General features: G+C 41.5%; 1 protein-coding gene across 1 annotated transcript in view; it reads left to right on the top strand.

Annotated features, from left to right (window-relative positions):
- Positions 1-16,709, top strand: part of LOC147724691 (extracellular calcium-sensing receptor-like) — a 126,915-nt gene that overhangs the window by 51,612 nt on the left and 58,594 nt on the right. The window contains exon 4 of the mRNA XM_086918085.1: positions 14,845-14,968. Within this exon, the coding sequence (XP_086774211.1) occupies positions 14,845-14,968 (124 nt within the window). The remainder of the gene's footprint in view (positions 1-14,844; positions 14,969-16,709) is intronic.

The following is a 16,709-nucleotide window of genomic DNA, read 5'->3' as shown; positions in this document are numbered from 1 at the left end:
ATGTTCTGAGATCCTTGTTTTTATTTTCCTTGACGTCATCCCGACATATTTCAACTGGCAAGGACATGGTATTAGATAGATGAGGTTACTGCTGTTGCAATTAGTAAAGCGCCTTTGTTTCCATGGGCGATGAGTTCCGATGTCAATACTGGTGGAGCGAATTGTCTGTATGCAAGCGGTACAGTTACCGCACGGGTGATGTCCCTCAACTGGTGGCATAGTCCATAGAGTTCCAACCTGATGCACCGACTTCGCAAATGGTCTAGTATGAACCAGGCGGTCTTTTATACTTGTCCCTCTCTTGAATGCAAATAAGGGCTGTTCCAATGTATCAGTGCCAGTGTTCAGGATCTTCCAATGTTTCCCTACGATCCGCTGAATAGCAGTGGACCTTGTGCTGAATGTATTCACACAAGTTATCCTCTCATTCTTGGGTTTTGGTGGAGCAGGTTCTAGTAAGGATTCGCGGTTATTGTTAGAGGCTCTCTTCTTTGCTTGTTGTATCAGTTTCTTAGGGTATTTTTTCTGTAGTAGCTGGTTCTCCAGATTTCCCGCATGTACCCGGAAGCTCTCTTTCGTTGTACAGTTGCGCTGGATGCGCAAAAATTGACCAAAGGGCAAATTGTCCCTTAGTGCTTTCGGATGACAGCTGTCATATTGGAGCAATTAATTACGAGCCATGGGCTTCCTATACAGCTCAGATGTTAAACCACCCAATGTAGCGGTGATGCGAAGGTCCAGGAAAGCTATAGTTGACTTGTCATGTTCTATAGTGAAGCGCAAGAAGGTGTTTTGTTCATTTAGCCAAGAGTGGAAGGACATGAGCTCAGTTGTACTTCCACGCCACACCACGAGAATATCATCTATGTAGCGATTCCACACTCGCACAGATGTATAGTACGGGTTACTGGTTTTCAAAACGCAGTCCTGTTCGAACTTGTGGACGTACAAGTTTGCCAAGCTTGGGGCAAAAACGCTGCCCATGCTCGTTCCTGACACCTGCAGGAACATGGAGTCTTCGAAGCGGAAGAAATTTTCTTTCATGGCAAAATTTGCAATTGCTACACATTCCTTATTTGTGACTCACAAATTGAAATTCGCAAATAAGGAATGGCCTAGAGGCCCATAGGAATCCATGGGAATAGCATGAGCAATTTGCGAGTACCAAATAGGTACTCGTAAATTGTGCATGCAATTTCAAGGGTGCAAGGGGGCCAAAAGGACACCCTGATGCACCCCTGAAAGTGCAATTAAAAAACATGTTGCAAACACACATGCTCCAAGGGCATGTATGTGTGCAACAACAAACTTTGAAAAATTCACTTTTTTGCATTTTTTAAAGTTTTCGCAAATTACTATTAACTTTAAGTTGATGGCAATTTGTGTTTCTTAAAAGCGAAATCCTAATTTATTTTTGGTTGTTGCATTGCATATAGGGAATCACAATTTGCGATTCCCTGAATGCAGTAGCAATTTAAGTAATTGCAAATTTTGCAATTGCTTAAAAAGCGATTTTTGCATCTGGGATGAGGCACCCCAAATGCAAAAATTACGGTCGCAAAGGTGCAGATTCTGTGAATTTGCCCCTTTGCGACCACAAAAAACAATGATGCATGTGTTGTGCCCCAAATTCCTATATGGACCATACTGTTATTTTGTATGCTTGCTCTAACTAAATTTTCTCAATATTTCTGTGAATGGATTTATTTGACTAATCTGAATAAAAAGACAAAGATAACAGACTAATTTCTTAAAGAGAAAATACATTTTTAAAACTTCATGAAACCTTTCATTATTGACTGAACATCAAATGCTGAAGACGATGTTTATTTTAGAGATGTGTTTGGGTTGCGATCCATTCTAAAATGGTGGCAGATTCATCGACCCGTAGAAGCATGGAAATTTGAGGTTCTCTTAGTAGATTGAAAGTGGAGCTATTTCTAAACGTTTTGAAGGTGTGAGTATTAAGAAGGCAAATGTGTTGTGATTGTGCCTTTTTATCAGGCACAAGTGTTTGATCAGAATGGTTGGGTAAAGAGAAAATAACAGATAAGCGTTTTAAAAGGTGTTAGAGGATTTCAGACTCGTTGTAGGCGAAAGATCCTGGGATAACATTATAATTGAAAACTTGTTTGCAGAGATTTTAAGGTGTGGTGTGTGAGATACCATCACCTACACCAGTGACATAGGGTTAAAAAGTTGTTGTTATTGATTCACATTGATCAGCGTTAGTTAAACCTAATTGCGCAAAATGGGGGAAACTGCATTGATTTGGGTGCTTGCACGCTGGTCGAGATTTCGCTTGCGTATGTTAAAAATATTCTTGAATGTGTGAGAAACGTATTTCTTTTAGTAGAGCAAACAGGAAAGTGTTTTAAAAGTTGATAAATATAGTTATGCAATGATGAAGACAACTGTCAAGGCGGGTGAGCCGCTGCAAGGAGTGAGGTTGTGCATCATAGCGTTTCAACCGGAGTTTGGCGTTTGTTGTTTTTTCGCGCTGTGATTGGTTGATAATGTTGCAGTGCCATGCTGCGATTGGATTCCTCAAAAGTGAGTACTGTGTTTAACTACAAAAGATCAAGGCAGACACATTAAATGGGAATTTGTGGTGCCAGAAGTTTTATTTGAAGATCTTGCTTCCAAAACCGAGGCAAACCTTGCTGTCTGCCTGGATGGAGCGGCTCCACCCACTGAAACCATAATAGCTTATGAAGCAGTTTGTAAACAGATAGCCGAGAAACTACAGGTAGATAGTAGAGCACGCACAAGGAAGACCCATAAATGGTTTGATAAGTGTTGTTCTAAGGCCCATGGGGCTCTTTTTAAAGCTCTTAAGAAAACACCAAGGGATAGGGGTCTAGTCGCCTCCCTCCGTAAGGAGTACAAAGCGGCCATTAGTATGCGCAAACGCAAAATTAAAGAGGAGGCGTGGGATACCCTTCAATCTATTGACATATTAGGGGATAGCAGGGAGTTCTGGGCCACAATAAATCAGCCGTTTTTCACGGATAATGATAATTTAGATACAGACTGTGTAATCCCTGACGATACTTGGCTCCAACATTTTAAGAACATCTATGATGACAAGGAGCATCGGGAGTTACTGTCCCGGAACACTGTTACCACTTGCCCCACTGATCCAGTTGTATTTGTAGTAGCCGATGTGGAAAGGGCAATTAGAGATACATCCAAACACAAGGCGCCAGGACCGGAAGGCGTACCTGCGGGCCTCTATATTATGTACCCTAATTTTTGGGCAAAAATCCTGACAAATGTTTTTAACGCGTCATCTGTAGTAGGCTTTCCACCCTCGTGGTCTACCTCAGTCATAGTTCCCATTTTTAAAAGGCAAATCTCCCTGTTAGATTCTGCTGTAAAAATCATGAGTAGAGTGATTTTGCAGAAACTGGGAGATTGGCTTTCAGGCAGGGGGGTGCTCTCTAACCTCCAATATAGTTTTAGAGAACATAGAAGTACCATGGACCAATGTCTAAATTTGAACCTCCTTATAGGTAAATATACAATAGCAAACGTTGGTCTTTTATACTTGGGTTTCATGGACTTATCATCGGCATTCGATCTGGTCAATCGATCAAAACTGTGGCAACTACTGCGGGAAATAGGGATAGAGGCCCCTTTGATTAATTTCCTCAGTGACCTTCATCAGGATATTTCTGCCTCTGTGAGGGTCACGCAGGAAGGCAGGTGCACGGGCCAATTTAGCTCCAGGAGGGGGGTCAGACAAGGTTGCATACTGGCCCCTCTCCTTTTTACGATTTACATTAATGCCCTTGAAGATTCCCTTGCCAAGGCCAAAACAGACACTCCGCGTATAGGGGGATCGGGAATCCCGGTCCTCCTGTACGCAGATGACGCTGTTTTACTTGCACGTACAGGAACGGGTCTGCAGAGGCTATTGAATCATTTTGGCAGCTTCATGCAATCCCTTGATCTTAAAGTTAACAGCAAAAAATCTTGATGGCGGGGGCGAGAAGGAAGATTAGTAAGGTTAAAAGTTTTACTTGCATGGGTGCGGAAGTAACGAGGGTCCCGGTTTTTACTTATTTGGGAGTCCTCTTTGATGAGAAAGGCAACTGGGGTCCCCAGCTGAGACAGAAGTGCAATGTTGTTACTAGATCCACATCAGCCCTATTTAGTTTTTCTAAGAGGTTGGGATGCTAGGCCCACGGAAGCCATGCTTAAGATATACAAATCCAAGTGCTTAGCGATTGCCTCTTATGGGGCCGCTATATGGGTTTATGTCCCTGTGAGTAATTTACAAGTGGTAGAAAACAGGTTTCTTAGATCCTTACTGTCGGTTCCCCAGTCCTCTCCGACATTCTCCTTACATGCTGAACTAGGCCTGAGCTATATTTCAGATCATCTAAAAATGGCCCAGCTGATCTGTTGGCTGAAGACATGGCTTAATGAGGAGATCACTCTTAATCATCGAATCCTAAAAGATTGTTTAGCCCTCGATAAGGTACATAAGATCCCATGGCTGGCATATGGTAGAGCGGTGTGTGCCAGACTGGGGTGACCCGAATTGTATACTGCCCCGGAGGCAATACAGAAAAAGGATTTACGATGGGTTAAAATGAGCTTTTTGAATTTGTTGGAGCAAGAAAGGGAGGAGCAGTAACTTAGAAAACCAGAAGTGAGAAGAATCTATGTATTACAGACTTGTCTTACCACTGAACCTTATTTGAAGATTGTCACTGATCAGTTCCATCGTTTTCTGCTGGTTAGATTTAGGTTCATTTTAATACATCTTACTCTGGGCGTATTTCCCCAATGGGGGAAACCGGAAGATAATGCACCATGCCCATGCCACAGGTTCTCGATACAAGACACCCTCCTTCTTGTAATGTTCTGTGAGAAATTTTCAAAAGCACGTAAAAAATTCCTAAATCCTATTCTTCGGGAAGCTGGTTTCGTGCAAGTTAGGCCTGCCCTTTTACATTTGCAACCGTTGAGTAGTGTGCGTGTTATCTTTAGTGTAGCGAGTTTCCTGGTGGCTGTGGCTCGGGTAAATAATAATAAAAGACTCGCTCTTATGTAATTGCACATTAGGATCTAAAATGGGATTGTGGTCTTTTGTTTAAAAGAAATTTACTGATGCACTTTAAACGTAAGACACCCTGTGATGCACTTTATACTGTAAATACTGTACATAACAAAGGTAGATTACATGTTTGATCATTGTGTTTTTAAATAGCGTATATATATATATATATATATGTGAATTTTATGCAACCGAATGCCTTTTATCTACTGTTTCTAACCATTTTATGCACAAAGGATGTATGCACTGTTTTTTCTTTTGTGATTTTAATTAATCAAAATAAAGATTGTTTGACTGACTGACTGAATACTGTATTTGGATTTGTTATTAAGAACTATGAAAAATAATTGGAATTTAAATGTTGAGATAGAAAATTGATGTATACGGAACAAAATCATAATATTCAGTTTAATCGTGCTGTTTTAAATTGACTTCTCATTATGAAATGTTTTAGATATGTTAAGAATGAGTGGAGATGTTACTATTACAGTATGCAAAGGGGAATAGGCGCCTCCTGAGGGTACCCTGCTTACAATGGGCCTTATTTACAAGAAAGTGATGCAGCGCAGCATCGCAAGCCATTTGGCTGCACCTCACTGCGTCACTTTCAAAGCACAGGGATGCATCATATTTACATCAATGTGTTGCATCCTTGTGCTTTCCCCTGCACTGGTGCACAATTGGCTGTCATGCACCAATGCAGGCACCCTTGTGCCATGGTGCAAGGGTGTCTGCGTTTTAAGGGAGATTGTTTTTGGGCAGGAAGGTTCTCCGTCGTGCATAAAAACAATCATGTGAGGTGTTTTCTTCTTTCTATGTATTCTGCAGAATTTCCAGGATTATACAATGTTGTAAATCTGTCACTACAGCAGAATCCATGGGTGTTGCGTGGGAACACCCACAGCAACACCCATGGCACAACCCTTTCAAGCAAAGTGCTGCATGAAAAGGGGCCCTATTTAGAAGGCCACAAAAAGCCACGTAGGGATGCTTTACGTGGCCTTGTAAATATGGAGCGCCACATTGAGTTGCCTGTGCGTCAAAAAAAGACGCATCGCGGCACAAGGGGCTTGTATATTTACCCATTAAGACTACTGAACATGGTTTAAGCACATGTCTTTGGCTTCGCTAATGGAGTAGAATTACTGAGAATTACTGAGAAGGAGGGTGCCTTGAGTTTTCCTAGATATGAGACATTTAACACCAGTATTATGAAATGAGCCTACCATATTCAATATGAAACATTTAGGGCCCGATGTAGGTGGCCATTTACCGGCCGGTACCGGCCGATTTCAGCCGTTACCGACCAGTAAATGGGTTATTGAGATGTAGGGGGCCAATTTTACCGATTCGGTAAATTTACCGAATCGGTAAAATACCGAATCGGTATTTTTACCGATTCGGTAACTTCTATATGTAGGTGGGACTCTTCTGAGTCCCAAAGGCCTTTCAGATTCGGTATTTTACCGCCCAATACAATTGGGTGGTAAAATACCGAATCCAGGTGTGCATGCACATGTGTCCATGCACACCTATGCAATGTGACAGACAGACATGCCCTTAGGGCATGTCTGTGTGCCACATGGCACACATGCCTGTATTTGGGGTGCTAGAGGGTGTCAAAGTGACACCCCCTGCAACCTTTGCTGGAATCGATATTTACTGAATCGGTAAATACCGATTCGGTAATGCCCATTGATTCCTATGGGCTTCAATGCCTGTAGGAATCAATGGGCATTACCGAATCGGTATTTACAGAATCGGTAAATACTGAATCTTAACGATTCGGTATTTACCGATTCTGTAATACCTAAATCCCCCCCCTCTATTTTACCACTTCTTAAATACCGATTCGGAAAAATTCGGTATTTAAGAAGTGGTAAAATCGAATTACCTACATCTAGCCCTTAATGTTTGGAAAAGAGTCACCAGAGAAATATAGAGGGAACAATACCAGAGGAGGACTAATAGGGCAGTGGAAAAATTATGCGAATACCTAATGGGATGAAGAGCTGTGTAGATGGAGAGAAGGGACCAGATTATATCCAGTGCTTACCTCAGAGACTGCTACGAAAGGAAAGGACAAAGATTCCTCCAAGAAAGAAGGGGATGAGTTGGATACTGATTCAGGAGATTAAATATTGGAAACAATTTTGACTTAGAGATCTACATCACATGTGATCCTTTCAAAACAGAGTGAATCAGGCGCTAGTACTAGTTCAATAGTGGCAACTGCTCCTGCACATCAAGGTGCAACCCCAATTAAATGATTCTTTCAAATATTGCAGATTGCCTCAAGTGTAATAGTTCGACCACAAGTTACCTTACCAATGGTGACTACTTCAGCTGCAGTGAGTAGTATAGCACCAGTACCTGTTGTTAATGCCCAATCTATAACCAGGGTAGTAGCAAGTAGAGACCAAAACTGGGACTCAACTAGTTACTCGAATTACTAGAGGTTGACCCATTCCAGGATTAGTCCTGACTTCCCAGATCTCACAAATAGTTGCCTGGAAGCTTCCACTAAGGATGCAAACACTAGTAGATGCAGGGATGTTAGTACTTACAGCCCCAATATCATCAGATAGTTGCACCTGAGGAGGCAAATATACTAGCTTGGTTTGACGAAACAGCAGGACCTAGTAAGGCAGAGAGTACAGGAACACCTGAGAAATATGGGGTTGAGAAAGAGAAGCTCCTTACATTTCTCAATTGATGGTTGAACTAGAATTAATAATAATGGGTGTTTGGAATTTGAACACATAGCCCAGTGCCAAAGGAAGGAGTAGATGTACTTGTGCAAAGAGGTTACAGCATCAGCTCACGATAATTTAACAGAACTAGCTGAAGAATATGATCTTACAAAAAATGTGCATCTACACAGAAGATATAGGGTTCAATTGAATGACCCAGCATTAAAAAAATATGAGGATTGCAAGACTCCATTTGCATATTATAGAACTGGTAAAGTGCATTCACAAACCTGAAACTAAATGGGCTAAGAAATATGAGAAGAAAAGGAGGAAAACAGCTAATATAGGAAAGCAAGATGAAGGATGTGGGAGAGGAGTGACAGGTTACCCACCTAGAGAAATCGCAGGAGGAACATATATACATGTTCCTTGGAGTTGCGGGGATTTGGCAGCATTCACAAACAATTTTCCCATATTGAGAGACAAGCATGTGCAGTGATTTGCACAAGTTGAAAGGTTTATAGATTTAAAAGGTGTTGTGGACTGATTTAAATGTGTTATTTGACATCATAGTGCCTGCTGATTTATTGGCTGAATGTAAGAATGCATTGTAGTGGCCCAGAGAGGAACCAGATAGAGTGGCTGGGACAAATGCGCTGTCTCCTACTGTTGTGGAAAAGTATGAGACAGGTGTTACCTTTCTGTGGGAACAGGATCTGGATCAGATATTGCTGCTATGAAAAATATTATAGCTTGTCACATCTGTCTTAGAGTTGGACATTGGAAGAGGGAATGTTGATATCATCCTGACAATGTTGAAGGACATACAAATGCTGCAAGGTATAAACATTCAAAATGAGCCCGCACAGAAAATGCAGATGCCAATGCAGGGACAGGCTCCAATGATGCCTATCGCACCTGCACACATGGGATATCTCACTCAAATGGCAACAATAAATACTAGTCAGTTTCAGAATGCCATGCCACAATTTCAGAATCTACACCAGAATGCATAACAACAATTCCAGTTATTTGAAACTGATGGTCCCGGTTCAGAGTATTCTGAAGAGGGCCTGAGAGGGGAAGAAGATTGCATACTTGGTGCAGTGTTAGATGTAGACCAGAGTGGCCCATATGTAGCTGCAGAAGTCTGTGGCCACCCAGTATCATTTCGTATTGATACCGGTGCTATCAGATCCACGGTTAGAACAGTGTAGGTCCCAGACTTACCTCTCTCAGGGAAAACAATCCAAGTTGTAGAAGTAACAAATAAAAAATCTAAATTCCAGTTTTTGAAAAATTTCCAGTAAGAATAGCCTCATTTCTAGAAAAGCACCAATTAGTTGCCTGTGATTAAAGTCATGTGAACATGTTGGGAAAGGGTTTGTTGTGTACGTTAAATTGCACTATCCAATGTATTTCATGTACATGAAAAGGATGTAAATTTGAAAATAATTGAACAACAAGTTGAGACAGGAATATTTCCCTTGCTAACTATTGATGAGTTACCTGAAAATTTGAAAGAAACAGTAAATGTGGAAGTTTGGTATTTTACAGGAAAAGGCATCAGACTAATTAAAGGTGTGGGACCAGTCAATATTACAGTGAAACCAAATGCTGCATATCCCAGAACACCTCCATATCATTTGACCCTAGAGACAATTGCAGGAATACAACCAGTAATAGGTCACATTTTCCAAAACGTAATCCTGAAGAAACTAATTAGAAGTCCATGTAATTCTCTAATTATGGGTTTGCATACGCCCAATAGTAAATTTAGGATATTTCAGAAATTACGAAAATTAAATGAAATAGTAGTGCCCTGTTGTCCTATGGTACTGAATCCATCTACCATATTGTTTCAGATCTCATGTACTGCAGAGTGATTGACAGTCATCGACTTGTGCCAGGCTGTCTTCTCAGTGCCATTGCACGACAAAAGCCAATTTCTCTTTTCCTTTATATTGCATCAAAAAGCATTAACATTGTGTTGTGTCCTACAAAGGTATATAGAGAGCTGTTCATTTTTTATCAAATCCTGCCTTGTGTAATACATAGATAATTTGCTTGTGGGATCAGAAATGCGACATGCATATCAACATGACACCATTGCACTTTTGAATCACCTGGCTGAGAACCGACACAAAGTGTCTCCAGGGAAACTGCTGAACTGGTAAAAAAAGGTTCAATATCTGGGACAGATTATTGTCAAAGGAGCTAGGAAAGTATTACCAGAAAGAGTGGAATCAGAAATAAATCAGAATCTTTCTGGGAATGGTAGGCTACTGTAGGCAGTGGATAAAAAAACTTCTCCTTGGTGGTCAAGCCTTTTTTGAGGCTGACATACAGAGATGTTTTCGATCCGATTCTAAGGGACAACTAATGTACAAAAACGTTCCTAGAGCAGAAAGGAAAATTGTGCTGTGTCCCAGCTTTAGTAATGCCAAATTATACAAAAGTGTTCACATTGTTTTGTTGCATGAGGGATAGGTGCACTTTCTCTGTTGTGACACAGACAAATGGAGGATCTCAAAAGCCTATTCTTTGACCCCACTTGACCCTGTAGCGGCAGGACTTCCCAGTTACAGTAAATCGGTGGCTCCAGTAACTACTAGTCTGGAAAAGAGCATAGTGCTAGGATACCCATTAACTGTCATGCTCCAACACTCTGTGGAGCTACTGTTTACTAGAACAAAGACACAATATATGATCCATAATAGGTTTGCATGATATGAGCAAAATATATTCTCTTCTGAAAATATTGTTTTAAAACATTGTACAGTGCTTAATCCTTCAATTTTGATACCTGTAAAAGACGATGATGATATTTGTGATGAAAGTGAACATTATGGTCTAGATGTCATGGAATTGTGTACCAAACCCAGCCCTGAAATAAAAGGACGAATCTCTGATTGAGCCTGATCATGTATAATTTATAGATAGCTCATACTTGAGATTAAATGATGGCACACTCAGAGCAGCATATGCCATGCATACCATAAAAGAAGTGTTTAAAGCTTCAAGGTTTCAAAATGTTTTTTCTGCCCAAGTTGCTGAATTGAGTTCTCTTACTAGAGCCTGCTGTTTAACTGCTCAAATGAGAGTCACCATATTCACTGACAGCCAATATGAACTTGGTATCATTTGGTACCTACAGCCTGTTTCTGGGTCACATGACTGGGGGTGGGTGACAGTTGGGTTTTGTGTATTCCTCCTAGGCAGCCACACACAATGGGGAGCTTTGGTGTCACTGGATGGGCCACCACTGGCAGGATAAGAGGGAGGAGTTGTGCCCAGTCCCACTTACCCCTGAATAGGCTTTGTCTGTCTCCACATGAAGGGCTGCATACCACCTGTTGTTATGTTTCATATAGGTACTTTAATATAGGTTCAGGGAACATCGTACCCTTTCCCTACATCATCTCCCCTACATTTCACATGAACGAGCCTTATAAGGACATAACTCCAAATAAGGACAGAATGCCTTATAGGGACAGAACACCTTATAAGGATTGACGCCTTTTATGGACTAAACCTTTCACCTAGTTCCATGCAGAGGGAGGGATTTTCCCAATCAATAATGCTAAAACGTCACCCTTAACACATATGAATAATTTATGAGGCCACTACCCAGGGGGTATACTTCACCTATCCTATCTACGCACAAGGTTGAATCCCATACGTAATCCTCATACTAAACAATGGCTAACACACACACAAGGGGAAAAGGGACTCTATATAAATACAGCACCTCTTGCTATCACTAGTTGGAGGGAACCAAGACTTCAAGGCCGACACACTGACCAGAGACGCTGAGGCTCTTGCATGCAGTCGCTCCAGCTGACAGTGGTTTAAACATCCCTTGCGGGGTGTCCAATTTGAGACCAAGACGAGGTCCCACACTCTCATTATTCAGGTAATGGGGTTTGACTAAATCCTAGCAGGATTCCTGGCTCCTCGGCGTATTAGCTCTTTCACACCTACTCACATGCTAGGTACAGTTAGGTACATCTATACAGGCATCGTAGGAGTATACGCTTTATTTTATAGATGCATTTTATATTCATGTATATGTTCATGACTATTGCAAAATGGTAGAACTGTACTATTCCTTTTTATTTACTGTACTGCTGATCCTATATCTCTGCTACTGTGTAACAGTTGTAGCAGCGCATATATTTTACACTAGAAGAACAATGGTGCAATACATTCTTATTGTAAACATGCTTGACTGTTTCTTCTGTGTATCTCTCTGAGACCAAATCAGCAAACACAAATGACTGGGTGAAAAGTAGTATATTGTTTCCAAGAGTCTGAGGAATCAGGGTTGTTCTGTTCTGAGGTTGCCAAAAACTAATCTTTCTGATAAAAGGAGATTCTAGTGTCACTGTGAGCTAGCTAATGCAAACAAGGCCAACATACCCGGTGGGGGTGCACAGAATCAGTCTACCACCAGACCCACAGTGTATGTTATCGAAAAGCACATGTCCTGCAGGAGCACTATAGGAATTACACTACACTATAGTTAGTCTAGAGTCAGATCTAGGAAGGCAGGGCACCAGTGCATTTCAAAGGCATGCCCCTAGAAACTTCGTCCCATTTCAAAGGCACAACTGGGTATATATACTGGACCTCAGACACCACCACTCCAGCACACTTCCCGACCAGTTAATACTCTGCCAGGATGATGGATTGCTGTGCTGCTACACGTACTGTCATTCTACAGGACTGCTACACTGAAGGAATTATTATCCTGCTGTGTTGACCTGCTGCTTCCTGCCTCTTGCCTAGGTGAGAAGGACTGGAGCTGCATCTCTTGAACCCAGAACAAAGAATGACTCCAAGGGCAAGTTGGCTGGCCTGCTGATCTGAAGTTTAAGGTAAACAACAGGCTCAAAACTGAGCAGAACCGACACATGTACGGTGCTGCCTGGATTGGACCCATCGCAAGAACTTGCATCACTGCCACAGTCAATTGGAACCTCACTGTTGGCACAGGCCTTCACATCCATCACCGCATCCTGAGTCTACGATGACACTGGATGACACATCGCAACCTCGCAGCTCTTCAGAAGTGAAGCATCGCCCTGACTGTGTGCCGCATCCTCAAAGCTGAACCTTGCATATCATGCCCCATCTACCAGATCCTCGATGATGATGCAGGCCCTCACATCGCAGCCTCATCGCATCATGGGACCGATGCTACTCTTCAGGCTGTGCAATGCATCTTTGAAACGACTCCTCGCAACACTCCACAAACCAGGATTTAAGGTACTTTATTCAGCAGGCCTAACTGGGTCCCTGTAGCGAGCACGAGCTCCAATGCAGTTGGCCTGAACTTTTGACTCTGTCCCAGTCCAGTACGACCAGATATCCACAGTTGGTGCTTTGTGATTTTTGCTGCTCTTTCCACTAACATCTTTAAAATTGCATATCTCCAGTTCTATCAATAACATATTTGTCATTTTGATCTTGTTTTATTTATTAAACTGTTTTTTTTCTAACTTGGTGTGGGATCCTTTCTGTGTGGTGATTTCACTTTATTACTGTTTGTAGAGTTGCACAAATACTTTACACATTGCCTCTAAGTTAAGCCTATTAGACTTCTGTGTCACTCTACCAGAGGGTTGAGCTTAGGTTAATTTAGGTTTGGCTTGTGCCGCTCCCTGACAAGGATTGTGGTTGTTCCTTGACCAGGGCATTCACCCCAGTCAAACAACAACCCAATTTCTAAAACTTTGCGTTTAGAGCATAATGTTGTAGTTGGACGCTTCTGATGTGACTACAGGTCACATTCCATCTTTATGAGATCCCATCTTCTGCCAATGCTGTTGAAAATTCCTTTTAAAGTGTTTTGCTTTCTGACTACTACTATTTCACTGCGTGCCAGAATGTTTTGCTTCATTCTTGCCTTCTTTCTTTCTTGCCCTTTTTCCTTCTTGTCTTCTTTCTTTATTGCCTCCTTTCTTTTCTGCCTTCATTATTTCTTTCTAGCTTTCTTTCTTTTTACTTCTTTCCTTTTTTCTTGCTTTCTATCTTTCCTTTTCTCTTATCCTTCTTTCTTTCCTTCTTTCTGAAAGGCCAGAGGCTTGCAGGCAGTGGCAGACTGATGGACATTTTTAGGTCTGTGTTAGCTAGGATCTTTTGATTTTACAAAAATTATGTGGACAACATAGTTACTACAGGGGTTTACAGGCACACTTCATTCACACACAAAGTAGCTTCCTTCAGTACCAGGAAGTACTATGGTAAGGTGTGATTTTTTTAGACCCAAAACACTTTTTAGGCTTTGCAAAATAATAATTTTTTAGATTGATGGGGCTGACCTATTCCCAAACAATAAAGTTTTGCAACTACCATGACAAAATAAAACAATAATTGCCTGAAGGCTGGACGCCAACGCCAGACCTGTTGGCTTTGCCAATGCTTGTTGTTTTTAGGCCCAGGGACTATAAGTGATTTGCCCAGAATCACAGGATGTTGAGCTGATGCCAAGTCTCAAACCTGGATCCCCAGTTTCAAAGTCAGCAGCTCCGGTGGTCGTTATGCCACATCTTCCCCCAGAGGCACCATTCACCCATCAGCTCTTAAAAAATTCAAGATTCTTTCTGTTTACCAGTTTCTTCTACCTTAAACATCACACTGTGATCAGGTGGTAATGGCTGTGATCGGGGGGAAATGGTTTAGTCCAGACTGCCTTGGAACTTAAAGAGGCATATGCTGATTTTTTGCAGCTAGACTATTGATTGATGGAATACTCAGGAACCTTGTGATGTTGTAAAGATGAACAGAAGGATGAAATAAATGGTAGACCTAAAAAAATAGGCTTGACAGTTTGCACAGAACTGGGGTAATCATGAATAGAACTTGTTTGGAAAACACTTACATTGTATATTGAATGTGTTTCAACACCTCTGCCACGTAATGAAGCACTCTAAGGTTTATTCTCAGTCACCATGCCCTGGTAAATTCCTGTTTAAAATATTCATAGGAAGATAACCAAAAGTAACACCAATATAAGTGTTGAAAGATGTTGTGGTTGATGAAGTCTTCTTTCTCATTCTCCATTGTACACCGGCATAGATACCACGCTCCACATGCAGTGATCCATGCCAACCAGGGCATCGGAAAGTGACCCAGCCCGGCCTACCCACCTGCTGCTACAACTGTCTCCTGTGTTCTGAGGGAGAGATCAATAATCAAACTGGTGAGTTCAGGATTAGTGTTCTGTGGCGGTAATACCTGACTGCACAAAGATGCCCAAAAGAAGCAAGCATAGAATACCCAACTTGTCACAAACAATCAGACCTAACATCCCTTAAGCAACTACAGATGTCCCAGGATGCTTGATTTCCATCCAGAAGAGGACCTAGCCTGGCGGTTAAGGGGTGGACTGCTCTCATGGGGATCAGGGTCAACACTGATTTGCATATGGCTGGGTCCAAACTGGGGTAGCATGGTGAGCAAAAAAAGATGGATTGGGATGCAGCCACAGCGAGTACCAGTGGCTGAAATTATTCAAGCATTTGATCCATCGCCTTGTTGTTTTTCCATTTGCCACTCTAAGTGAACCGGATACACCCAGATGTGTGTCCCTGGCTTACTGTGCCAATTGATTCAAGCTAGCTTGGCTGATGAGGGGTAATACCCCAAAACTGGTCCCTGGATGCTTGTATCTGGTCCAGGGAGGACCTGGCCTGGCAGTTTGGGTAGCAGGGCTAAGACTGATTTGCATATATCGAAGTCCAAACTGGGGTGGCATGGTGGGCAACAAAAACGATGAATTGGGATGCAGCCCAAGGGATTGCCAGTGGCTGAGATTAATTCAAGCATTACATCCATCACCTTGTTGTTTTTGCAACCACAGATGTAGCATGGAAAACAAGCCACCAGGCACACCCATGATGGTTAGCAGTGCCACCCCATAGCATTATTCATAACAAGCAGAGTTTATAAACCCTAAGATAAGTCTGACAAATTAGACAAAGGCCTACTCATCATAAAGGATTTCACAGCTTAGCCGTCCTTATGAAGCAGAAGTGACTTTGAAGCTAAACCAAGTAGTGACAACTCACTTTCCAACCCTCTCTCCCAATCAGAGCACATACAATCATCAGCTTTGTGATGATAATAATGTTAATTTTTGTGTGTTTAGTTCTTGTTTTGAATCTTATACAGTTCTTTAATGCTTCACATTATTGGCAAAAGTCTTTCTGGACCAACTCAGTTCTTCGTATATGGGTATCATCATAGGCTAAACTATTGAAAATACCATCAATGACAGAAAGTCGAGAAATACTTTTGTGGCTGAGACAACTACCAAATTATCATTCATGGTGCACTTTCTATTTTGATAGATATAATAGATGTAATTTAGTTAGATATAAGCACTGCCTAAAACCATTGTACTAAAAAGCATAATCAAGTGTATGCTATGATTGGCTCCAACCCACTAACCTCAAAATAATTTCCATCCAGAAGAGGCTACTTGTCGCTACCTGAATATTTAAGTATAATTCTTTCTGGTCACATTGGTTCTCTCTCAGGAGTCTTTGATGCCACCCAGGGGTTATTACTTAAATGGGTTATCCAGTCCCACATTAATAATAATCGCCAACAATAAGCATTCTGGAACTTTCCTTTGATGACATATGATTGGATTTTCAGAGACACTCAGAAATCATTCACTGGGTAGTTACTTTAAAATGATGACTTCCAGGATTGTGATCAGAAATCAATGATTAACTAAATGCAGAACATATATATTTCTGATCAGTCCTATCTGATATTTATTGCAACATCTATGGCTGTCAATATCTGCTTCTGAATCCATGGAGATCGATAACATAGTAGAATGAGAATCAATTTACTTGCTCATAATGTGAAGACTGCATCTTCGGATACTTTGATCACACCATTTCAATTTTCAAGGTTTATCCTGAATCCTA

This window comes from Lissotriton vulgaris, chromosome 4_1 (genome assembly GCF_964263255.1).
Source record: "Lissotriton vulgaris chromosome 4_1, aLisVul1.2, whole genome shotgun sequence".
In the NCBI taxonomy this organism is placed as follows: domain Eukaryota; kingdom Metazoa; phylum Chordata; class Amphibia; order Caudata; family Salamandridae; genus Lissotriton; species Lissotriton vulgaris.
This window is presented reverse-complemented; position numbering and strand designations above follow the sequence as displayed.